This window comes from Perissodus microlepis, chromosome 9, assembly GCF_051167445.1.
Source record: "Perissodus microlepis isolate ML-2025 ecotype Zambia chromosome 9, ASM5116744v1, whole genome shotgun sequence".
In the NCBI taxonomy this organism is placed as follows: domain Eukaryota; kingdom Metazoa; phylum Chordata; class Actinopteri; order Cichliformes; family Cichlidae; genus Perissodus; species Perissodus microlepis.
In genome coordinates, this window is record NC_140469.1 from 29,625,454 (window position 1) to 29,651,821 (window position 26,368).

The following is a 26,368-nucleotide window of genomic DNA, read 5'->3' on the forward strand; positions in this document are numbered from 1 at the left end:
ACTGTGCATAATTATTAGGCAACTTAACAAAACACAAATATATACCCATTTCAATGATTTATTTTTACCAGTGAAACCAATATAACATCTCCACATCCACAAATATACATTTCTGACATTCAAAAACAAAACAAAAACAAATCAGCGACCAATATAGCCACCTTTCTTTGCAAGGACACTCAAAAGCCTGCCATCCATGGATTCTGTCAGTGTTTTGATCTGTTCACCATCAACATTGCGTGCAGCAGCAACCACAGCCTCCCAGACACTGTTCAGAGAGGTGTACTGTTTTCCCTCCTTGTAAATCTCACATTTGATGATGGACCACAGGTTCTCAATGGGGTTCAGATCAGGTGAACAAGGAGGCCATGTCATTAGTTTTTCTTCTTTTATACCCTTTCTTGCCAGCCACGCTGTGGAGTACTTGGACGCGTGTGATGGAGCATTGTCCTGCATGTAAATCATGTTTTTCTTGAAGGATGCAGACTTCTTCCTGTACCACTGCTTGAAGAAGGTGTCTTCCAGAAACTGGCAGTAGGACTGGGAGTTGAGCTTGACTCCATCCTCAACCCGAAAAGGCCCCACAAGCTCATCTTTGATGATACCAGCCCAAACCAGTACTACACCTCACTGGCGTCTGAGTCGGACTGGAGCTCTCTGCCCTTTACCAATCCAGCCACGGGCCCATCCATCTGGCCCATCAAGACTCACTCTCATTTCATCAGTCCATAAAACCTTAGAAAAATCAGTCTTGAGATATTTCTTGGCCCAGTCTTGACATTTCAGCTTGTGTGTCTTGTTCAGTGGTGGTCGTCTTTCAGCCTTTCTTACCTTTGTCATGTCTCGGAGTATTGCACACCTTGTGCTTTTGGGCACTCCAGTGATGTTGCAGCTCTGAAATATGGCCAAACTGGTGGCAAGTGGCATCTTGGCAGCTGCAGGCTTGACTTTTCTCAGTTCATGGGCAGTTATTTTGCGCCTTGGTTTTTCCACACGCTTCTTGCGACCCTGTTGACTATTTTGAATGAAACGCTTGATTGTTCGATGATCACGCTTCAGAAGCTTTGCAATTTTGACATTGCTGCATCCCTCTGCAAGATATCTCACTATTTTTGACTTTTCTGAGCCTGTCAAGTCCTTCTTTTGACCCATTTTGCCAAAGGAAAGGACGTTGCCTAATAATTATGCACACCTGATATAGGGTGTTGATGTTATTAGACCACACCCCTTCTCATTAGAGATGCACATCACCTAATATGCTTAATTGGTAGTAGGCTTTCGAGCCTATACAGCTTGGAGTAAGACAACATGCATGAAGAGGATGATGTGGACAAAATACTCATTTGCCTAATAATTCTGCACTCCCTGTAGACCAACAACTTCTGAAGAGAGGCAGTGCCAACAAAGGAAACTCTGATAAACTGAGCAAATCAAACCACAACTTTAAAAGATCATTTTCCAAAATTAATCTTTTTATATCTCAAACAAAAATCAGAATTTTTGATACCTACAGCAACTTTGTTAAAATATAAAAGATTTTAAAGATCTTATTTTTTCATAAATTTCAGGTCAGAATTTTCAGTAAGCTGCAGGAACCCTGTTCAGTGTCAGAACAGCCAAGTCTCCTCTGATAAACCTCCATCTGTGTCACTGAGAACATTTGTCACTTCAGTTTTTGGTTTTATATACAGGAAATGACATCATGGGTCAAACTCTTTGTCATTAAACTATTTCTTTATTTAACATTTCAAATTTTGGTTTAACTGTTGAAGGATTTCATAACACAAACAACCTGAACAAAAAAAAAAACACCCAACAAAAAACATCTTCAGAACACATGGATCAAAATACATTCAATAAAAACATAAGAGGAAACAGATTTTTTGATTCAACTGCTGGAACAAAGCTAACCACTCAACACGAACACTACAGTAGAACCGTTTAGAAAGCTTAAAATGTAACAAGAGGCACATTCATAGCTGCCTCATCAGATCTTTACAGGAGATTCCACCTGAACTCTGTGGAGCCTGATCTCAAGGGTTTTGAGTCTGACCCTGAAACCAGAAGAGGATCTTTCTGTCTCTGCAGATTCACAGAGATGGGAGTGATCACGCTGATGTTTGCACAGAGCAGACAATGTGGTGAATATTTTGGCACATTGGTAACAGTGAAAGAGTTTATTAGTAACGTGGGATCGTTTGTGTGTGGAGTATGAAGTGAAATTCCTGAAGCTCTTGTCACACTGGTCACAGCTGTAGTTTCCTTCCATGTGTGTACGTTCATGCCTGTTACGATGACTTGAATGTGAGAAGCTTTTGTCACAGTGTCTGCACTTGTATGGTTTCTCTCCTGTGTGGACTCGTTTATGTGTTTTAAGCTGACCTGCAGTGGTGAAGGATGACCCACACTGATCATAGAGATGCTTTTTGACCCCACTGTGGAAGAGTTTGTGTCGTTTTAAGTCACGTTTTGTGGGGAAGCCTTTCCCACATTCTTTGCAGTAGTTCATTTTGTCTCCAGTGTGTCTACGTTGGTGTAGTTTTAGGGTGTTTGGATGACTGAAAGTTTTTCCACAAAGTTCACAATGAAAGTCTTTCCCACCACTACAGTGATGACAGGGTTGAGAACTGGATCCATCTGTGTCGCTCTGCTTCTAAACAAAGACACAAACACAGTGTAAGTCAGTCCTTCAACATTTTCATCCTGAACGTCGCCTGAAATAAAGAGCATCTCTGCAGACGTCCAATTACATTTTACTCCTTCAGTTAACAGTTTACTGGGCTATACAAACACACACTGTGGTACCACACCCTTGTGAGCATCAGTTGAACAGTATTGTATCTAACCAGATTCTTACTCTTGGTGGCATTACCTTGGCCTCCAGTAACACTGTGGGGAACTTTGGACTCATTTTGGACCAGGACAAATTCTGACGCCTCTTTGGTGACATCTGCTGTTCAAAATATGTAGAGCAGCTTGAATCTACAAATTATGAAGTGCTTCCTTGTAATTACCCACGCTACAGAGCTCAGTCCCGTCGACTGAGTTTTATAGAGTGGGCAATTATAAGGAAACACTTCAGTAACTTCCAGTAACGCTGTGAGGAACCTTGGAGTCATTTTGACCAGGATATGTCCTTCAATGCACATTAAACAATTCATTATTATCAGGAAGTCCTAAAAACTCGCTGAAAAGCCTTCAGTTAATCCAAAATGCTGCAGCAAGAGTCCTGACAGGGACTAAAAAGAGAGAGCAGATTTCTCCTATATTGGCTTCCCTTCATTGGCTTCCTGTTTAATCCAGAATTGAATTCAAAATCCCGGTCTTGAATAATCAGGCCCAATCTTATTTTATCAGAATCAGAATCAGAATACTTTATTAATCCCTGGGGGAAATAATTTTTTGTTACAGTGCTCCATTATAAACCAACATTAAGACAAGACAGACAATACGCTAACTAAGAATAGTACAATATATACATATATATACATACATAAGTCACTCATAAATAAATAGCTGGAAAAGAAACGTGTAGTTGTAGCTGTAACCAGTGTGTTAAGTGGATGCGTTGTACAGGGAGATGGCCACAGGCAGGAAAGATTTCCTGTGTCGTTCAGTGGTGCTTTTCGGTAATCTCAGCCTCTCACTGAACGAGCTCCAGTGACTGACCAGCATGTCATGGAGTGGGTGGGAGGTGTTATCCAACATTGTCTTTATGTTGGACAGCATCCGCCTCTCCGACACCACCTTGAGGGAGTCCAGCTCCATCCCCACAACATTACTGGCCTTACGGATTAGTTTATTAAGTCTGTTGGCATCTGCAACCCTCAGCCTGCTCCCCCAGCATACAACAGCATAGAGGATCGCACTGGCCACAACAGACTCATAGAAAATCCTGAGCATTTTCTGGCAGATGTTGAAGGACCTCAGTCGCCTCAAAAAATAGAGACGACTCTGGCCCTTCCTGTAAAGTGCTGTGGTGTTTTTAGCCCAGTCCAGTTTATTGTCAATGTGTACTCCAAGGTATTTATAGACCTCCACAATGTCAACACTGACCCCCTGGATTGAAACAGGGGTCAAGTGTTTCCTGGTCTTCCTGAAGTCCACGATCAGTTCCTTGGTCTTTGCCACGTTGAGCTGCAGATGATTCTGCTCACACCACGTGACAAAGGAGTCGACCACAGCCCGGTACTCTGTCTCATCATCCCTGCTGATGCATCCAACCACCGCAGAGTCATCAGAAAACTTCTGAAGATGGCAGGTCTCTGTGCAGTGGCTGAAGTCTGTGGTGTAGAGGGTGAAGAGGAAGGGGGAGAGGACAGTCCCCTGTGGTGCCCCTGTGTTGCTGATCACCTTGTCAGACACACACTGTGGGAGATGTACATATTGTGGTCTTCCTGTCAGGTAATCAACAATCCAGGACACCAGAGAAGCATCCACCTGCATCGCTGCTAACTTATCACCCAGGAGGGTCGGCCTGATGGTATTGAAAGCACTAGAAAAGTCAAAAAACATGACCCTCACAGTGCTCGCCGGCTGGTCCAGATGGGTGTAGACACGATTGAGCAGGTAGATGATGGCGTCCTCAGTTCCAAGACGAGGCTGATAAGCGAACTGAAGGGGATCCAGGTGTGGTCTTACTATGGGTCGCAGCTGGTCCAGGATGAGCCTTTCCAGGGTCTTCATGATGTGGGAGGTCAGTGCCACGGGCCTGTAATCCTGGGGGCCACTGGGACGTGGCGTCTTTGGTACAGGGACGAGGCATTAATGACCTTGTAGTACCATATCACCCTATTAGAGCACTTTGCTCTCGCACCGCAGCCTTACTTGTTGTTCCTAGAGTATTTAAAAGTAGAATGAGAGGCAGATCGTTGGGTTTCAGGCCCCTCTTCTGTGTAACCAGCTTCCAGTTTGGATTCAGGAGACCGACACAGTGGCTACTTTTAAGATTAGGCTTAAAACTTTCCTTTTTTGCTAAAGCATATAGTTAGGGCTGGACCAGGTGACCCTGAATCCTCCCTTAGTTATGCTGCAATAGACGTAGGCTGTATCTCAATTCAGGGTCTGCAGCCTTAAAGTAAGCAGCCTCAATGGTCCTCAAGGGCCGCGTACTCAAAGACCGCTAAGGACGGAAGTGTGAGGCTTGTGAAATGGGACGGTCTAGCCTCCGTCGCGCTCCCCAGGTTGCCTAGCAACCATGATAGCTGGAAACATGTGGTTGACAGAAATGAAGGAGAACATATTTTGTTCATTTGTTTGTTTGTTTGTTTCTACATGAGCTTTGTGTGATTTAATAAGTATCTGAGGCTGAGACCACAGGACTGTAAACCATGATTGTTGGGCTTCATATCTGTACTGAACAGTCATTTAACATTAGCTAGTAAATAACAAATAGTTAATGTTGTTCATGAGACTAAAGTCAGTGTAAATATGAGATGGCTTATATTATAGTTATTATATTAATTATTATAAGTTATTACAGCAGTGAGTTTGAACTCTCAAATCAAATCACTTCTATTGTCACATCACATGTGCAGGTACACTGGTACAGCACATGTGAGTGAACTCTGTGTCAAATACTGAGCTTCAGTAAAGATTCAAGTTGCAGTTATTTATATTTCCTATGACCTTAAATCTTCACTCAAAGACAAGTATCTTTGACAGTGTATATATAGATGTATTATATATAAGAGAAATGTTGTTCCTTCAGTATGTTGGCATTACTAAATTTGGCTCAATGCTTACATATATGTGTAAAAAGAAAATGTACAAGCTGTGAAAACTGTTTCTGATAGAATGAAGAGTAGACTGATATATTAAATATTCCTTTATTGGGTGAGAAAATCAGACCATGTCATAACTGCTTTAAGTCATACAGAATAGATATCAGAGCCTTAAACAGGCTGACTTCTGCTAAATGGGTCAAACTGGGCAGAAAGTATCCAAACACATAACATCCTTATAGAATATGATGTAACACTATAGATCAACTTACCTCAGAATATCTAAAGCATATAAACAATTACAGCAATATGATGCAAGAAACACAGCAGTGCTCCTAATCCAAAATACTCAAAGCTTCATAGAACTGCAACAAACATTTATTTTTAGCTCCATTCTGCTGCTGATACATACTTTAGGTTTCTGAATATTAAACTTGTTGCTGCCTTTCATAGTGTGTAACTTGAAGGCCCCAAGTACTTTCTCCCACATTGAAAACACTGGAATGATCAAATTATTTGAATATTACCTAATAAGACTGATTCAGGACAGACAATTAGTTATTTTAAACTTTCCTAGCAGTCCTTCACAAACAGGAAACAGTCTGTCTATTCTCTCCATCTGTCAGCTGCTGCTGGCTCTTCCTCCTCCTCTTCCTCACACACTGCTGAGTTTGTCCTGGTGGATCATCAGGGGTGCAAAGCCTCAGATGATGTGCAGCAGTGGGTCCCTCAGTCTGTCCTCACTCTGGACACTTGCAGTTGTCACACATGGAAATCAAATGTGTGATAAGCTGCAGGATTCAAACACAAGTGTAACTTATAAACACATGTTCATATTTTTATTCCACAATCAGAGAGAAAGAAACAGAGAGAGAGTGCAGGACAGACAGACAGGTGACAGTCTCAGGTGTACACACTGCTACAAAACAGCACCAGAGAAGGAGGATTTAGTGTTTGTGTTATTACGAGTGCTAAACAAGAAGAGTTCCCAGATGGTACAGTGGACACATGTGTGACTCCTGTGATTAAAGCATCTTTCTTTCAGCTTAACGAGTGAACCGTCAGCTCGTTCAAACACACGTTAAAGTCCGTTTGGCTCGACACCACCGAACAGAGGCAGCAATATAACATAGCTAACAGTGCAGTGAATCCTGCTTGTGCCGTGATATTCAGGACTGCAAACCGAGCAGCATCACTGACTTTCAGCCTGTTGTGTTTGTGGATATATGACTGACTTTAATTATCCACAAAATCATCACATCCTCTGTAAGATAAAGGTCGACTATTGTATTATTATATTTTAAAGGCTTTAAAAGCAAGTAAAAGCTGAACGTACAAACATCGCTAATGGCAAATAAGTTTGCCGACATGTGGCCAACAGTAATGTTTTAATGTTCCTCATTATTAAACATTTGCACATAAATAAGTGACATAATATTCAGTACTTACTTTTCACAGTTTACTCCTCGGCCGCTCCGCTTCTGCCGTCTGCGGCAAAATTATCCACACCGACTGCCGTGCTATGAATTGTGGGATATGTTGGGCCACGAAATCTACACCACCGCATCCTTAAATTTCAGGGAAATGAAGGACGAATTTGAGGGCCGCATTTTGAGCAGCCTTTGAATTGGGACAGCCTTCGGCACGCCACTGTGACGTAATCGGCCTTGAAATGCGGCCTTTAAGGCTGCAGACCCTGAATTGGGATACAGCCGTAGGCTGCCGGGGATTCCCATGATGCATTGAGTTTTTCCTTTCCAGTCACCTTTCTCACTCAGTATGTGTTAATAGACCTCTCTGCATTGAATCATATCTGTTATTAATCTCTGTCTCTCTTCCACAGCATGTCTTTATCCTTCTCTAACACCAACCGGTTGCAGCAGATGGCTCCGCCCCTCCCTGAGCCTGGTTCTGCCGGAGGTTTCTTCCTGTTAAAAGCAGTGGTGGGCAAGTTACTTTGAAAAAGTAATTAATTATAGTTACTAGTTACTTCTTCAAAAAAGTAACCGAGTTAGTAACCGGGTCAGTAACCGGGTTACAATATTCTAAAAGTAATTAATTACTTGAAAACTAACTATTGCGTTACTTTAAAAAAAAACGTTTAACCCCCTGGGCTCCAGGGTATAATTGGCCATTTGTAACTACATTTGATTTTCCCACCACATTTCACCTTTAAAAACTATTTACTTTGCCTTGTTTGGTATCATCCTTTTCAGCACATAATTTATAGTTATGTTTTCATTTCTTACATACTGTATTAACACAATTGATCTAAAGGTCAGACAAAAAACATAAAATCAGAGTAGAAAAAGTTATATTTTTTACTTTAATAACCACAACCATGTTTAATGAATCATATTTCATAACTTTAAATGCAAATATAAATTGTCAATTTTAAAATCCTATGCACAAGTTTTGCAAACAAAGTTATTTGCATCCATTTACCTTTTATCTTGATTTTTTAAATAACCACATCAAACTATTTAAGAACAATCAGCTGTTCTTCAATAAGATGCCACAAATTATTTGTGGCACTCCAAAAATTTCTGTCCACTATAAAGGAGAACATCACAGCCTGATACCTGCAGGTCTGACAGCAGCAGCTGCATCACTCCTGTTTCTACCTGGAGACAGCAGTCGCCTCATTGTTCTGACACACAACACAAAACTATCCACAACACTACACACTAACTACACAAGACAACACATTAACTACACACTCCAAACACGCTAAACATCACAAATCTCTCACGACTCAAAACTCGCTCTGTTTTTCTGCTGTCTCTCTCTCTCTCTCTCTCTCTCTCTCTCTCGCCGTCACTCCTAAAACTTCCCGTTTTTTTTCTCTCATAAGCAGAGAGGTCGCGCTGCGCTGTCCTTAGACCGTAAACGTAACAAAACTATTGAGTAAAAAAATGCCGCGTATATATTGTTTATCATGACTCTGGTTTTATGTGGCCTATCAACACAATTTATAAACTGGTATATATCACCTTGTTGCTTTGTCTTGAAGTGGTCATGTGATTGGCTTACCACGACTACTTTATTCTTCCTCAGTCAAACAGCAGCACTCATGCGATTGTTTTGCCCCCTTAGCTCCAGGTGTTGTGCTAGAAAGTGATCGTGATTACCGTCCACGGGAGCGCGCAGCTGCTTAAAGCTGTAGCTTCCAGATTACTTACGTAGTCAGCTACTTCCGTTACTTGTAACGCTGTTATTCCCATCACTGGTTAAAAGGGAGTTTTTCCTTCCCACAGTCACCAAAGTGCTTGCACATAGAGGGTCATATGATTGTTGGGCTTTTCTCTGTATGTATTATTGTAGGGTCTACTTTACAATATAAAGCACCTTCAGGCAACTACTGTTGTGGTTTGGCGCTATATAAATAAAACTGAATTGAATACCACGAAACTACGTGAATTTTAAATAACACCATCATATCAGTTTTCAGCACTTTCAGTTTAGTTTTTTAGGATCATTTAAACAAAAATGATAACTGAAATGAAAATCTGAATAATCACACAACACCATCTCTCCATTCTGTAGAACTCTGCTAACAAATTGTGTTAGCAACATGCTAACACGGTTTAATGAGCAGAGTTGTTCCAAACAGTCAGGCTAAAATGACACGATAAAAATATAAATACATACCTCACAGTAACTGCACTTGTAGAGTCTCTTTCTGGTGTGGATCTGTTGGTGTCGTCTCAGGTGACGTGGACATTTAAAAGTCTTCTCACACAGGTCACATTTATAAGGTCTCTCCTCAGAGTGGGTAAACATGTGACTTTGTAGATCTGCATCTCTAGCAAAGTGTTTACCACACTGACCACAGCTGTACACATCATGTCTGGTGTGAATGCGTAGGTGTGTATTTCGGCTCTCTATCCGGCTGAAAGATTTTCCACAAATGTCACAGCTGTATGCTTTAATTCCAGAGTGGGTAACTAGATGACTCTGTAAGCTGCTACGCTGAGTAAAAGCTCTGCCACACTGATCACAGCTGTACGCTTTAACTCCACTGTGGACGAGTTGGTGTTTTTTTAGACTACTCTTCCAGGAAAAAGTCTGTCCACACTCGTCACAGCTGAACGGCCTCTCTCCAGTGTGGATGACCTGATGGATTTGTAGTGAATCCTGCCTAAGAAAATCCTTCCCACACTCGCCACAGCTGTACGCTTTAACTCCACTGTGGACGAGTTGGTGTTTTTTTAGACTACCCTTCCAGGAAAAAGTCTGTCCACAGTCGTCACAGCTGAACGGCCTCTCTCCAGTGTGGATGACCTGATGGATTTGTAGTGAATCCTGCCTAAGAAAATCCTTCCCACACTGATCACAGCTGTACGCTTTAACTCCACTGTGGACGAGTTGGTGTTTTTTTAGACTACTCTTCCAGGAAAAAGTCTGTCCACAGTCGTCACAGCTGAACGGCCTCTCTCCAGTGTGGATGACCTGATGGATTTGTAGTGAATCCTGCCTAAGAAAATCCTTCCCACACTGATCACAGCTGTACGCTTTAACTCCACTGTGGACGAGTTGGTGTTTTTTTAGACTACCCTTCCAGGAAAAAGTCTGTCCACACTCGTCACAGCTGTATGTTTTAACTCCACTATGGACGAGTTGGTGTTTTTTTAGACTATCCTTCCAGGAAAAAGTCTGTCCACACTCGTCACAGCTGAACGGTCTCTCTCCAGTGTGGATGAGTTGGTGGGTTTTTAGTGAATTCTTCCTAGTAAAATCTTTCCCACACTCGCCACAGCTGTATTTTTTCTCTCCCTTTCTTCTGTGAGGTTTGTCGGCCTCCTGAGAGCGCTGACTTCTCGCTCCATGTTGGTCCTGCAGTGACAGAGATACAAACAGAGGCAGTGAGTGAAATGTAGGGCTGGGCATCATCACTGATTTCGATTCGGGGAAATTTTGCCTTAGTCAGAAATATTAGAATCTTTGGTGACATCTGCTGGTCAAAATATGAAGAGCAGCTTGAATCTACAAATTATAATGAAGCGCTTCATTATGTTTAGTATCATGTGACAGTTCTGTCTGATATCAGGCTACTGTTGTGTTGCTTTGCACATGTATTTTTTGTGTGATTAAAAAGGTTTTGAAATTTCATTAATAAATAATCCTTATTTAAACATGTGCTATGGTGTGGTTTGTCTTTGCTTGTGACTTCTTGATGTTTGTAAACATAATAGATATAAAATAAAATAAAAACAGTGTATAATAAAATACAACACAGTCATATAACAGGTTGGGAGTATGAGACGTGACTGATTATTTGGTGAAACTGTGATATTTTCCTCACCTTCTGTGTTGAGCTCATCGTTTCCTCTGTAGTGACTCAGCTGAGTCCAGATGGCTGAAAATGTTCCTCTGCTGCTCCGTCAGACTCTTCTCCTCCTGCTGATCAGCTGGGACACAAAACAGATCTTTGTTAGGCTCCACACTGCACTGAAGAGTCAAAGTGTCTCATATGTTCATCTGACAACACAAAGTACAAATTTCACTCTGATTGCTTGTAGAAATCTTGTGAGACGTGTTGTGCTGCAAAGTGAGGAAACTCTCTCACTCACTTATACTTCAGGAGGAACTTTGTGACATTGGCTCTAATATTCTAAGCAGCCCTTTACTATGACAGGGCCAGAAAGTCCTATTTGAAGGTTTGGGAGAAGGACCATGTTAAAGGTGGATTGGGGTTTATACACTTTGTTATGATACAGGTAAGGCTGTAAGAGCCTGAGAAGGTGTCCTGAATGAACCTCTAAAACCAGTTTTCAGCTAACGACTCTGGAAAACAGCAACTACAAGTTTAAAGACTCCATCAACAATTCACACCCAGCAACAGTCTGAACAGCTCCTCCTGTGGTTTCCACAAACAGGGACAGACCTGTTACTCCCCCACCCAACACTTTCCACACCTTCAGCCCCCCAGTCCCACCACCTCCACCATGCAAACAGACTCTAACATACAGACCCCAACAAAGCAGCTGAACCAGACTCAGTGTCTCCATCAAAAACCATACAGTGGATCACAATATAAAGCCCTTTAAGATGACTGTTGCTGTGAACTTTCACTATAGAAAAACTTGTTCATGCATTCATCTTCAGTAGGCTTGATTACTATAACAGCATTTTTACAGGTCTACGTAAAAGAATAATAATAATAATAATAATAATAATAATAATAATAATAATAATAATAATAATAATAATAATAATTAAAATAAATAATCAGACAACTACAGCTCATTTTAAGACCGTCAGAGGATAGACTTTAAAGTTCTTTTGCTGGTCTATAAAGCTCTCAATGGTTTAGGACCAAAATACATCAGTGACCCAGTATGAATCTTCCAACTCTCTCAGGTCATCTGGATTTGGTCTTTTATCAGTTCCCAGAGTCAGAACTAGACATGGAGAAGCTGCATTCAGCTTTTATGCTCCATATATCTGGAACAAACTCCCAGAAAGCCTCAGACCAGCTGAAACACTCAGTTTATTTAAATCCAGGTTGCAGACTCACCTGTTCTCAGCTGCATTTGAATAAAACACCAAATCTGCACTGTTTTACTTTTAAGCTTAAATTTAAAAACCTACATTTTAACTACTGATTTTATGTACTGTCCCCCCCTTTTTAAATCATGCTTTTTATTTATTTTTTTGTTTTTTAATGTCTCTGAAAAGCACTTTGAATCACCTTGCTGTTGAATTGTGCTATATAAATAAACCTGCCTTGCCTATAGAAAGAAAACTGAACAGAACATCTGAATTCACTTGATGCTAAACATTCATTTCATAGAATAGTTTTTGTTAACATCTTCCTGTGCATCACTTGATGATGCAGTGAACATGGGGCTGCATTACATCCTGCAACACCTCGACCGCCCGGGAACTTATGCCAGGGTCCTGTTTGTGGACTTTAGTTCGGCTTTTAACACCATTGTGCCTGAACTTCTCTCCTCCAAACTCTCCCAGCTCAGCGTGTCACCAGCTACCTGTCAGTGGATCACCAGCTTCCTGACAGACAGAAAGCAACAAGTGAGGCTGGGGGAGATCACCTCTGAAACTCGGTCCCTCAGTATTGGTGCCCCTCAAGGATGTGTCCTCTCACCACTACTGTTCTCCCTCTACACTAACGACTGCACCTCCAAGAACTCGGCTGTTAAACTCCTAAAGTTTGCAGATGACACCACTGTCATTGGCCTCATTCAGGATGGTGATGAGTCTGCATACCGGCAGGAAGTTGAGCGGCTGGTACTCTGGTGCAGTCAGCACAATCTGGAGCTGAACACTCTTAAAACTGTAGAGATGACAGTGGACTTCAGGAGACATCCCTCAACTCTGCTCCCCCTCACCATATCAGACAGCCCTGTGTCAACTGTGAAGACCTTCAAGTTCCTGGGTACAACCATCTCCCAGGACCTGAAGTGGGAGACCAACATCAACTCCATCCTCAAACAGACCCAGCAGAGGATGTACTTCCTGAGACAACTGGGGAAGTACAGTCTTCCACAGGAGCTGCTGATCCAGTTCTACACTGCAGTCATTGAGTCTGTCCTGTGCTCCTCCATCACAGTCTGGTATGGTGCAGCCACTAAACAGGACAGGAGCAGACTGCAGCGGACTGTACGGGCAGCAGAAAGGATCATCGGCGCCCCCCCGACCCTCCATCCAGGATCTGTACCTCTCAAGAACCAGGAAACGGGCAGGGAAAAATCATCACAGACCCCTCACACCCTGGACACAGACTTTTTGATCTGCTGCCCTCTGGCAGACGGTACAGAAGCCTGCAGACCAGGACCACCCGACACAGGAACAGTTTCTTTCCCCTCGCCATCTCCCTTCTAAACAGTTGACCTGTCACACTGCTCCCACTGCCAGACTGCAACTGGACCTTATGTACATTCTGCAGTATTCATTCCACCTCACTTCATTTCTGTATTTTATGTATATAAGTTTAGATTAGTTATTTATAGTTGGTTTACACAGCTTTGTGTGTGTGTGTGTGTGTGTGTGTGTGTGTGTGTGTGTGTGTGTGTGTGTGTGTGTTTTACATTGCTGTGCTTGAGAGCCTCCATCTACCGGAACCAAATTCCTTGTATGTGTCTGCACATATACTTGGCCAATAAACACGATTCTGATGTTCATCTGACAACACAAAGTACAAATTTCACTCTGATTGGTTGTAGAAATCTTGCGAGACTAGACATGGAGAAGCTGCATTCAGTTTTTATGCTCCATATATCTGGAACAAACTCCCAGAAAGCCTCAGATCAGCTGAAACACTCAGTTTATTTAAATCCAGGTTGCAGACTCACCTGTTCTCAGCTGCATTTGAATAAAGCACCAAATCTGCACGGTTTTACTTTTAAGCTTAAATTTCAAAACCTACATTTTAACTACTGATTTTATGTACTGTCCCCCCCCCCCCTTTTTAAATCATGCTTTTTATTTTTTTGTTTTTTAATGTCTCTGAAAAGCACTTTGAATCACCTTGCTGTTGAATTGTGCTATATAAATAAACCTGCCTTGCCTATAGAAAGAAAACTGAACAGAACATCTGAATTCACTTGATGCTAAACATTCATTTCATAGAATAGTTTTTGTTAACATCTTCCTGTGCATCACTTGATGATGCAGTGAACATGGGGCTGCATTACATCCTGCAACACCTCGACCGCCCGGGAACTTATGCCAGGGTCCTGTTTGTGGACTTTAGTTCGGCTTTTAACACCATTGTGCCTGAACTTCTCTCCTCCAAACTCTCCCAGCTCAGCGTGTCACCAGCTACCTGTCAGTGGATCACCAGCTTCCTGACAGACAGAAAGCAACAAGTGAGGCTGGGGGAGATCACCTCTGAAACTCGGTCCCTCAGTATTGGTGCCCCTCAAGGATGTGTCCTCTCACCACTACTGTTCTCCCTCTACACTAACGACTGCACCTCCAAGAACTCGGCTGTTAAACTCCTAAAGTTTGCAGATGACACCACTGTCATTGGCCTCATTCAGGATGGTGATGAGTCTGCATACCGGCAGGAAGTTGAGCGGCTGGTACTCTGGTGCAGTCAGCACAATCTGGAGCTGAACACTCTTAAAACTGTAGAGATGACAGTGGACTTCAGGAGACATCCCTCAACTCTGCTCCCCCTCACCATATCAGACAGCCCTGTGTCAACTGTGAAGACCTTCAAGTTCCTGGGTACAACCATCTCCCAGGACCTGAAGTGGGAGACCAACATCAACTCCATCCTCAAACAGACCCAGCAGAGGATGTACTTCCTGAGACAACTGGGGAAGTACAGTCTTCCACAGGAGCTGCTGATCCAGTTCTACACTGCAGTCATTGAGTCTGTCCTGTGCTCCTCCATCACAGTCTGGTATGGTGCAGCCACTAAACAGGACAGGAGCAGACTGCAGCGGACTGTACGGGCAGCAGAAAGGATCATCGGCGCCCCCCTGCCCTCCATCCAGGATCTGTACCTCTCAAGAACCAGGAAACGGGCAGGGAAAAATCATCACAGACCCCTCACACCCTGGACACAGACTTTTTGATCTGCTGCCCTCTGGCAGATGGTACAGAAGCCTGCAGACCAGGACCACCCGACACAGGAACAGTTTCTTTCCCCTCGCCATCTCCCTTCTAAACAGTTGACCTGTCACACTGCTCCCACTGCCAGACTGCAACTGGACCTTATGTACATTCTGCAGTATTCATTCCACCTCACTTCATTTCTGTATTTTATGTATATAAGTTTAGATTAGTTATTTATAGTTGGTTTACACAGCTTTGTGTGTGTGTGTGTGTGTGTGTGTGTGTGTGTGTGTGTGTGTGTGTGTGTGTGTGTGTGTGTGTTTTTTACATTGCTGTGCTTGAGAGCCTCCATCTACCGGAACCAAATTCCTTGTATGTGTCTGCACATATACTTGGCCAATAAACACGATTCTGATGTTCATCTGACAACACAAAGTACAAATTTCACTCTGATTGGTTGTAGAAATCTTGCGAGACTAGACATGGAGAAGCTGCATTCAGTTTTTATGCTCCATATATCTGGAACAAACTCCCAGAAAGCCTCAGATCAGCTGAAACACTCAGTTTATTTAAATCCAGGTTGCAGACTCTCCTGTTCTCAGCTGCATTTGAATAAAGCACCAAATCTGCACGGTTTTACTTTTAAGCTTAAATTTCAAAACCTACATTTTAACTACTGATTTTATGTACTGTCCCCCCCCCCCCCCCCCGCTTTTTAAATCATGCTTTTTATTTTTTTGTTTTTTAATGTCTCTGAAAAGCACTTTGAATCAACTTGCTGTTGAATTGTGCTATATAAATAAACTTGCCTTGCCTATAGAAAGAAAACTGAACAGAACATCTGAATTCACTTGATGCTAAACATTCATTTCATAGAATAGTTTTTGTTGACATCTTTCTGTGCATCACTTCACAGCAGCCAGACTCATTAAAATGAGACTTTGTAGGAGTTCACTTCCTCTCATGTGTTCATCCACAGCAGCTGGACAATAAAGTTTATTGTGACCCTGATACTGCAGCAGATCGCTCTCATCCATTTCCTGTTATCACTTCAAATAGAAATCAGGCTGTAGAGTGTCAAACTCTGGCCCGTGCGCCAAATTTGGCCTGCAGCCCAATTACATTTGGCCCGCAAAGCCATAGGCTTTGGAGCGTGATGTCATGGGAGGGGGCGTGGTCATGATTTCTCGTTGAGCTGCCATCTTAGTAGGCAAAACAAATGGCTACAGGAGTGAAATCACACGGAAACATCAGCTATGGCTCGTACTTGCTGTGTTGTCAGTTGCAACGTTAGATCCCAAGATCGGAAAGGGAATAACCTGGAAAATGGGCTCTTTTTATCGTTTCCCCTCCTGGAAGCAACGTGAGGGATCTCATGTATCTGATGTAACCAAACGAAGACATCAAGCTTGGATAGCAGCGGTGAGACGAGCTGATATCGAGGTCTCTGCCATCGTTTTTTGTTGGTGTGCTCTCGACATTTTCATTCCGGTAAGTTCTAAAGAAATTCATATTGCTCTTTATAGGCTTTTAGTTTTATTTTCAATGCGCTGAGGTCATAGAAAATTAGAACAAACATCCTAATGTGTGATGCAGCAGAACTATGTTCTTTTTATGGAGTAGCTTATCGGTGACAACTTCAGAGTAGCAGGTTGTACCCAACCGTTTGTGAATTAGATGTGCGCCTCCAGGGATTTATAATTCCAAAAATGATTCGCCGTGTATGCGCCGACTCCACAGACAAGGTACGAGAAGGTGTCAGGGTAGGACAATAACGGTAGGTCTTCAGGGTCTCTACTCCACTGCCATATTTCATACGGGTCCACATTACCAATGCATGCTATTTTTTCCAAGTACCGTCTCTTGGCGTCTGGGCGCAATCGGTCTCGATACAGTCCTTTGACTTTTGAGCTGATTTTAAGCATGGTCCTGGCAGTCGTCTTTCCAACACAGTGTGTTTGTTTTGATTCGTGGCCTTCTAAGATGGCGCCGTGCTCCCACAATGCATTGTGGCATTACGTCAACTCCAAAGCCCTATTAGAGCTGGCCTGCCGGTATTATACAGCGCATGTACCGCTAATACTACAAATCCCAAAATGCTCTGTTGGCGTGTCAGTCACAACAGGACCCATTAACGCCCTCTCCTCTGTTGACCGTAGTCATAGCAACCGTGCGAATACTGCCATGCTACCTCTGCCAAAATGGTGAAAAAACAAGGCAGAACACAGGAGCTTCCTGGAAAGGTGGGAGACAGAATATCTGTTTACTTATGTAAAAGACAGACGTATTTGTCTTGTATGTGGAGCTAATGTGGCTATAACCAAGGAGTACAATATTAGACGATACTATGAAACGAAACACCAAGACAAGTACAAGGACATGATTCAAAGGTGTCGGAAAGCAGAAGAGATGAAAAGAAGTTTTGTTTCACAACAGACTATGTTCAAAAAAGCCATATCACAAAGTGAGGCTGCTGTAAAGGCTAGTTTTGTTGTGGCAGTAGAGATCGTAAAATCAGCCCAGCCCTTCAGTGAGGGAGAGTTTGTGAGAAGGCGTATGATGAAAGTTTGCGACGTTGTGTGCCCAGAGAAAAAGCAAGCATTTTCAAATGTGAGCCTGAGTAGAAACACAGTAGCTGATTGCACACGTGAACCAATCTATATAACCAGCTGCTGGAGAAGGGAAACAATTTCGTTGCATTTTTCCTCGCTGTGGATGAGAGCAGCGACGCCTCTGATACTGCCCAGCTTTCAGTCTTCATCTGTGTGGCGGACTCAAATCTCTGTGTTACGGAGGAACTTCTAGGATTAAAATCAATGCATGGCACAACCACAGGGAAGGAAATATTTGAAGAGGTTTCCAAATGTCCTACTGAAATGAAGTTGCCATGGGAAAAACTTGTGGGGTTAAGGACAGATGATGCACCAGTGATGTGCGGTCAAAGGAGCGGACTGGTGGGCAGGGTACGGGAGAAGATGTGAGCGGAGAACTGTGCAGGTGAGCTGACTGTTTATCACTGCATCATACATCAAGAATCACTGTGTGGCAAAGCCCTAAAGATGGAACATGTTATGACCGCAGTAACACAAGTGCTTAACTTTATAAGAGCCAAAGGTCTGAATCACTGCCAGTACAAATCTTTTCTTGAGGAGTGTGGTTCGGAATACGCAGACTTTCCGTATCACACAGAGGTGAGATGGTTAAGCCAAGAAAAAATACTGAACAGGTGTTTTGAGCGACGTGAGGAAGTATTTCAGTTTCTGGAAAGCAAAGGGCAAGACAAGGCTGTGCTCAGGAAGCAAGAGTTTCTGTGAGAGCTGGCCTTTATGTGTGACATCACGAGCCTTCTCGCTGAACCTGCAGCTTCAGGGACGGGGCGTATCAACATAGACGGTATCAGTGTGTAGCAAACTGAGCTATAATTAACGTTTTTTTGTTTGTGCACTCTTTCTTACTACTCCCAGACATGGGCTTGAATGGTTTCACGTTCAATTATACTTTTATTAGTTAATTGGTTTATTTTTATTTTATTTTTTACATTCATTATTAGCCTGTGGAAAAAGCTTACTGTTAAAATTTAATTCAGAAGGCTGCAAATACAATTTTATTTAAGAAATGAATTCCAACGATGTGTTATTTAATTGGAATTTCAGTTTTGCATGTGTGCAATATTAAGTTTCATATGTATGTTTAACTAAGTTGTATATCATTTAGTATTAAGCTTTGCTTGTTCTATATTCAGTTTTTCAGCTAAACTTGTTTAAGCCCATAAGAAAAGATTGACTCTTACAGCGGGATGCAAAAGTTTCGGCAACCTTGTTAATCGTCATTATTTTCCTGTATAATCGTTGGTTGCTGCAATAGGGTTAGGGTATATTTGAGAAGTGAAATGAAGTTTACTGGATTTCCAGAAAGTGTGCCATAATGCGTTTAAACAAAATCAGGCAGGTGCATAAATTTGGTCGCTTCTCGCTCGCTTCTGTCTAGCCAAGATTTTTCTTGGTCTGCCACTTCGAGCCTTAACTTGAACTGAGCCTGTGGTCTTTCATTTTCTCAATATGTTCCTAACTGTGGAAACAGACAGCTTAAATCTCTGAGACAGCTTTCTGTATCCTTCCCCTAAACCATGAGGGTTAACAATCTTTGTCTTCAAGTCATTTGAGAGTTGTTTTGAGAACCCATGTTGCTACTCTTTAGAGAAGATTAAAAGAGGAAGGAAACTTACAATTAACCCCCTTAAATAGTCTTTCTCATTATTGGATTCACCTGTGTATGTAGGTCAGGGGTCACTGAGCTTACCAAGCCAATTAGTTCTAAAGGTTTTGGAATCAATAAAATGACAACAGTGCCCAAATTTATGCATCTGCCTGATGTTGTTTAAACAATTATTGCACACTTTCTGTAAATCCAATAAACTTCATTTCACTTCTCAAATATCACTGTGTGTTTCCTATATGATATATTTAACTGACATTTGTTATTGTAACAACCAACGATTTATACAGGAAAATAATGACTATTAACAAGGTTGCCCAAACTTTTGCATCCCACTGTATATAATTGAGGACGTTTTTTTTCAATAAATATTAATGTTCGCTCGCGACTTTGTTCCAGTTTTGAATTTTGCCCCACTGTGTATTTGAGTTTGACACCTCTACAGTGTAGAGATTAGGTGCGTGTAGAATAACAGCTGCAGGGACAATGAAAAGACTTTTCTGCTCCAACTTTCTGCCAGCAAACGCTCAACTTCTCCCAGCATGCTGAGCTAATGATTATTTGGTGTTTTTCTCCAAACACTCTCTCACTCTTCTCTCAACGTGTTCACAATAAACTGTGAACAGACACCGAGGAGAGCAGCAGAAGACCTCATTCAGGAGCTAAACTCAACATCAACTGAACTCACACAGGGCTCTAGAGTGCCCTCAGTGGTGCGACTAAAAAAAATATTTGGCCGAACTGTTCGGGTAACAAAAAAAAAAAAAAAATCTCTGCAACTCTCCGTGTGGTCAACAACAGACACACATTATGCCTCTATCGTGGACTAAACCAATCAGAGATAGTCAGGGGCGGGACTTCTCTGATTGGCCATGGTCCGGTTGAAAGTGCAGGTGGAAGAGGGAGGTGAGTAGCTTGAATAAAGCGATATCAATTCATTAACGGATTCCACACAAAGACGTAAACACAGAGCGGACCCGACGCATCAGAATCAGCTTTGTCTTTCTCGGCTTTCTCACCCGACGGCCCGAACACGGACACGCTGTCGGAGCTTAGCGATTCTGATGTGTCAGCTCCGCTCTGTGTTTACGTCTTTTTGCGCTGATTCTGAGCTGCAGGTTTTGTCTCTCTCCAACCAAGATTCACCGAGCCAGCAGCAAAAGAAGCAGCAAACTACGCTTCACATTTGATCAATGTCGTCACGAATTCCCTCTGACTTTTGCTGTTTTTCTTCCACCACGATAAAAAAAAAAAAAAAAAAAATCACACTTCCCGCACAGCTCTCTCTCTCTGTGTACTTCAGGAACAGTTTCCCATCTCAACTCTCTGTTTTCTGCATTATTCATTCGCTTATTACCCACCAGTCTACCATTGTTTACAGCGCTTTCTTTTTTTTACTTAAATGACCTCGGACAAGAAAGCCTAATTTCTGCTGTTCAATACTGAAGAAATTTAAACTTCTTAAAATTATGCAAAATTGCAGAATATTGTAGAATATTTTTAAGGTTATCTGCTATAAAAAGCCAGACCAGGAAAATCTCCTTCATGTTTTTCTGTGTTTTATTCTCAGTTACTTTCACACAAAGGCATCTGCTGTGATGTTCACAATTCTGATGAAGTCTCACATGTATCAGTACTGATAAATGATCAGAATTATAATATTTCTGACTGTCTGAGGCTAAATTGAATCGAATCAGGACTTTGAGAACCGGAATCGAATGGATTATAGAAATCAGTGATGATACCCAGCCCCAGTGGCGGAGCGGGGGGGTGGCTTACTGGGCTTAAGCCCGGGTTGTTTTTTCAGAAGCCCGGGGTCTTTTGGAGTGTAATTTTTTCATAGTTAGATGCCTGGCTGACAACTGTATAAAGCAAAAAACTACACACAATATTCGAAGCACATAGTGCACACTGTGGGAATTTACGACGGTGCGTAAATTCCCCCTAATATTGGTATGATCCGAGCTCAGGCACTAAGCGGGGCGGGGCAGCTGCTGCCTACGAGTGCGCTGTTGGAGAAACGGAGCCAGGCAGACAGAGGAGAACTGAAGTTTGACGAGGTACCAAAGCAAATCATGCGTACTGTACAAATAATGTAAATATGACGGTGTATCACGAAAGATTGATATCAAACTGATCACTTGACCCATATTATGTTACTCGTTCTTCAAGTGAATCAACAAATGGCGAAATGAAAAGCCGAACAACAACAATGCTGTTTTTTTTAGAGAGTCTTAGCTTACATGTGTGTTTATTTCATATTTTCAGTTGTTTCCCTCCACGGCTAAATAAATCGGTTTCAGTAATGCACTGATATACAAGAATGGACATAAGGGGCTTCTTTCAAAGAAAAAACTCTGGTCAAGAGGATGGTCGTTGTACTCCAACCCACCTCTGGCGCTGGTGCCCTACCCTCAATTTTAAATGCATTTAGACACTGAGGGTTTTCGGGAGGAGCCGTGCTGCTCTCTGAGAGGAAGCTAGTACCATGCTCTGTGCAGTGTCTATTTGTGTCTGTCTACACGTTGGGTGAGTGCCGAGTATTTGGTTGTGCATATGGGGGTGGGAATGCACGTCTGTGTCCGCGTGTGCCTGTTTGTCTGTGTCTATATGTCAGGTTGGGTCTTAGACTCAACCTCTCTGGGTACATCTCAGGCCCTCTAAAGTACGGAGGCCTATCTCCCCTCACCACACTCCCTGCCGGTGGCTGATGCCCTTAGACGTTGGTGTGTTGGTGGTCCTTGTCATCTGGGGCTGGGCGCTCATGCATGTACCGGCTCACTCCTGGTGGCCGATTGGCGGGGCCGGGCGCCTGTGGCCCGGCTGGGCTCCTTCCGGGGGGTGGGATGCCCTCAGGCCTCTGGGCCTGAAGCTCGGTCCTCTCTGGCACAGCTGGCTGCCGGCGGAGCCCGCGGGCACGCCACTGCAACCCCCTCTGGCCTCTGCTCCGTAGCTGCGGGGTGACCTCTCGTTTGGGGCTCTATTCAGCTCTTCCCAGGAGGGTGGCACGGTTCCCCCCCCCTTTGGTGGTCCTCCTCGGGTCCTTGTACTCTGGGGCCTCTGGATATCTGGGGCCTGGATCTCCTCCATACCTGCTTCATACCCTGGTGGACGGGGCTATGGCTCCCCACACTCCCTAGCAGATCATTACATGGAGAAACCTTTGGAATACAAGCATGCTGATCCACACAGGTATGCACACAGGTGTACACACGGGTGTTCACAGACGCGGACTACACCTTTCTTGGCTGCTGCCTCAAAGCACATTGTGCGCTGTCTATCTTGCGTGCTGCACAATATCATTTATTATTTAGTATCTACTGTTATCTACTGCTAGCTAGTTTATTGTGATGGTGCTGTTTTTATTATGTTGCTCTTTGTTGTTTGCTTTCTCTTCTGTTTTTTTTCTCCATACAGGTGATCCAGGCGTTTTGTTTGTTTGTTTTTTCCTTTCTTCCCCCCCTTCTCACCGTCTCTTCTCCCCTTTGGTTTTCTTTCTCTCCCTCTCTTTCTTTCATTCTTTCTCCCTGTCCTATCCCCCAGTCACGTCTGTCCCATTTGTAGCAACCGAAAATAAAATAAATACATAATTATAATAAAGGTCAATCAAATGGACCAATATGGCAAGGCCATGATGATCCACTTGGTAAAATAAATCCGCTTGGCATCTTTCTTGGCCTTAAGACAACAATTCTGATGGCTAAAGATCCAAACGGGACACAAAAAAAAAAAAAAACTCTGGTCGTATTTTATATATTATGCTTTGTATGTTGTTCAGTATATTTCTATGCAAAACAAGAGGAACTTCAATACACAGCAGTATATTCACAGTTGAAACCAGATATTTACATACACTTTATGGAAAACACAAGAACATTTTTTTACTGTACAACATCAATTTAGAGTAAACTTGTTTTGTTTTGGTTACATAAATATTGAAATATCTTTTGAATTAGTTAAATGTCAGAATAAAGAGAGACGGAGCTTTCTATTTTTTATCACTTTCATCAAATGTAGGAGTACATATACACTAAGTTTATTGTTAATTAATAAGAAACTCCAGACGATTCCATTCTGAGCTTAAGAAGCTTCTGATAGGTTAGTAGAGTCCATGTGAGTAAATTGGTGGCACAGCTGTGGATGCATATAAGGCAAAACACAGAGCCTGTTTCTTTGACATGGGAAAATCAAGAGACATCAACCAAAACACCAGGAAAAGAACTGTGGGGCTCCATAAGTGTGGCTCAATTTGAATACAATTTGGTGCCATTTACAATTAAGAAATACAGATAGTTTCTCTCTTTACTCTTAAAGTTAACAAATATGTTTTTTTATATTTATCAATCTAAAAAAATAAACATTTAGTCTGATTTGATGTTACAATTAAAAAAAAGTGTTTGTGTTTTGATCTGAAGAGTTTGTAAATATCTGGTTTCAACTGTATATTTGATGATTGTCAGCACAAAGAGGGGGGGAGAGAGAGAGAGAGAGAGAGAACAGAACAGAGACGGAACAAGAGCAGGTGAGACACACATGTTAGTCAAATGGTTGTTTACCAAAAGTATCACCGTATCATAGGTACTCATGTATCTCGTACCTAGTGTTTCTTTTTAGGTTTGCTATTTTTCAAATTCTACATTTATTAAGTTATGCAGGCTTGTTTGCACAACAAGGCTAAATAATTATATAAACTTTTCTCAATCTAAATAGTGTACTTTGGTAGAATTAAAAAAATAAGTGTAGTGCAGGTCTATGATGATTTTTAGTGCTAATATCATCTAGTTCTGATTCTGGTTCTGTCTTGGTTAAATCCTAAGTAGTCCTGATTTTGAACTGTTGTAGTCCTGTTTTAATTCTGGATCAGTTCTGGGTCTGGTTGAATTGGGGTTTAGTCCTCGTGTCTTCATACAGCCCCGACTTTGTTCTGCCTTGCTGCTTAATTAAAAAACTAGTTTAAGGTGTCCTGCATATGTGATTGAGATATAGATATATATATATATATATATATATATATATATATATATATATATATATATATATATATATATATATTTTTTTTTTTTTTTTTTTTTTCCCTATATGAAGTCATTCTTTTTTGAACAAAACTCAAAACAGAGCCAATTAATCTTTCAGTCATTTCTAAACCCCCCCCCAAAAAACAAAACAAAAAAAAAATCCCACATGCATATTACCCTTTAAGGCTAAGCCCCGGGTGTTTCAAATATCTGGCTCCGCCTCTGCCCAGCCCTAGTGAGCAGCCTAGGCCTGAGAGAAGTGGATGTAGCTGTGGGTAATAAGAAAAGATGAAAAGAACTATTGATAACTTTTTTGTTAAGTTAAGGCCTGATCCTTCTGAAATTCATAGCCAGTGCTCTGACACGGAAAAAGCACAGTGTATCCAGGAAACACATTATATGCTGCAATAAATGCACTGCCCAAGTGTCCCCTCTCCCCACTGCCTTTCAGCAGCAGACAGCAGCAAACAGGTTGTCAGAGGAGCCGAAATGATGATTAAGTTTAACATTTTCTACAATATTGACAAAGCACTTTAAGCACAAGTTTGTTAGTTAATAATTTAGAAATGAATATTGTCTGTATGGACTCCCCCCAAAGAAAGTGCACATGTAAAAAAGCGGTGTTAAGCGATGCGGTTGAAAAATTTGAGTGCGCCTAACTTTTGTGCCGGTGCGCCTAAGTTTTTAAAGTTAGGCGTACCGGTGCGCCCATGTCAAAAAGTTAGTCTAGAGCCCTGCTCACAGTAAAGTTAGCTCGGTGCTTACCTTTAGATGAGCCCACAAACCGAGAGAAACTCCGTGATGAAGCTGTGGCTACGTCCACACGTACACGGGTATTTTGAAAACGGAGATTTCAAAATAGTCACAGTGTGACGCCAAAATAGGACCACACCTTTGACGCTGCGTTTTTTACGTTTTCCTCGTGCACACGTAAACACAAAAACGGACTTTTCGAAAGTATCCACCCTGGCAGGCGTTTTTCAGTGACCGAAAACGCCGTTTACGTGTGGACGAAAGGTGCAAACGCATAGAAAAATCTGCGTTTTCAAAAATACCCAGGAAACAGATGAGGGAAACGTTGGTAGTGGTATAGTTTGTAGTGATGGTCCGCTTGAAGCTGACGCTCCGGTGCGTGTGTCAAAAAATCAACACACTGCTTCAGAAGCTCTGTGTCGAAGCTTGATTCGTTTGGCCAGAGTCACGTGATCAGTGACGTCCGAAGCTTCATTTAGAACGTGACTGCTTCGGTGTCTCATTCAATGCTTTATAAGGAAGTGAATCATTCGCAGGATTTGTGGTGTTTTGATGGTGACAGATAGCAAACCACTGATATTTCTACTGAGAGACATGGAGCCAGCGAGGAAGAGAGGAGGTTCTGTTGTGTGGGAGTATTTTGAGTAGATTTTGGTCATTCGGGTGGGTTTTCCAGCTTTGTGTTCTGGCTGTTTGCTTTTGTTTTGTGCGTGTTTATTTTATCTGAAAAAGGGAAAAACTCAAAATGTCAAAAATCTGTTTTTCATAATATAAATATCATCAAATAACTTTAGAAAAACTTCCATTTGACTCGTTACATTTAATGTTAAAAATATATATATTTTATTTTTCAATTAATCTTAAAATGTTAGTCTGCCAAATGTGCAGCAATTTAATGTATTCATTCTCTTTAGCTGAGTTTGTGGGGCCCAGGTAGACTGTATAACTGCATCTCTACCAGTTTCTCTGCACTCCAGCCTCTTCTGTTCCACGTGAAGGGATTTTCCTTAATGCAGGAGAAATTATCTCCACGAAAAGGAACAGTTTCGGCCATTGCACAGTGGAACAAATTTTCTTCTTAAATAAAAATGAAAAAGGGTTACCTTAAATGCATCATGTTTTTAGTTTGCAAGT

At 42.1% G+C, this 26,368-nt stretch overlaps 1 protein-coding gene across 2 annotated transcripts; it reads right to left on the reverse strand.

Moving 5' to 3' along the window:
- Nucleotides 1-1,713: 1,713 nt before the first annotated feature.
- LOC146380765 (uncharacterized) lies at nt 1,714-25,641 on the reverse strand. 2 transcript variants are annotated; one of them, XM_084940044.1, is made up of 4 exons: nt 25,247-25,641; nt 11,029-11,134; nt 9,375-10,559; nt 1,714-2,653 (listed from the first exon to the last, which is right to left on the reverse strand). In XM_084940044.1, exons 2-4 carry the CDS (start codon nt 11,044-11,046, stop codon nt 1,988-1,990), a joined length of 1,869 nt encoding a protein of 622 aa, XP_084796170.1. In that variant the 5' UTR covers nt 11,047-11,134; nt 25,247-25,641; the 3' UTR covers nt 1,714-1,987. The 2 variants fall into 2 exon arrangements, with proteins under 2 accessions (XP_084796170.1, XP_084796171.1); XM_084940045.1 differs by lacking the exon at nt 25,247-25,641 and having other exon boundaries at nt 11,029-11,607.
- Nucleotides 25,642-26,368: the final 727 nt, after the last annotated feature.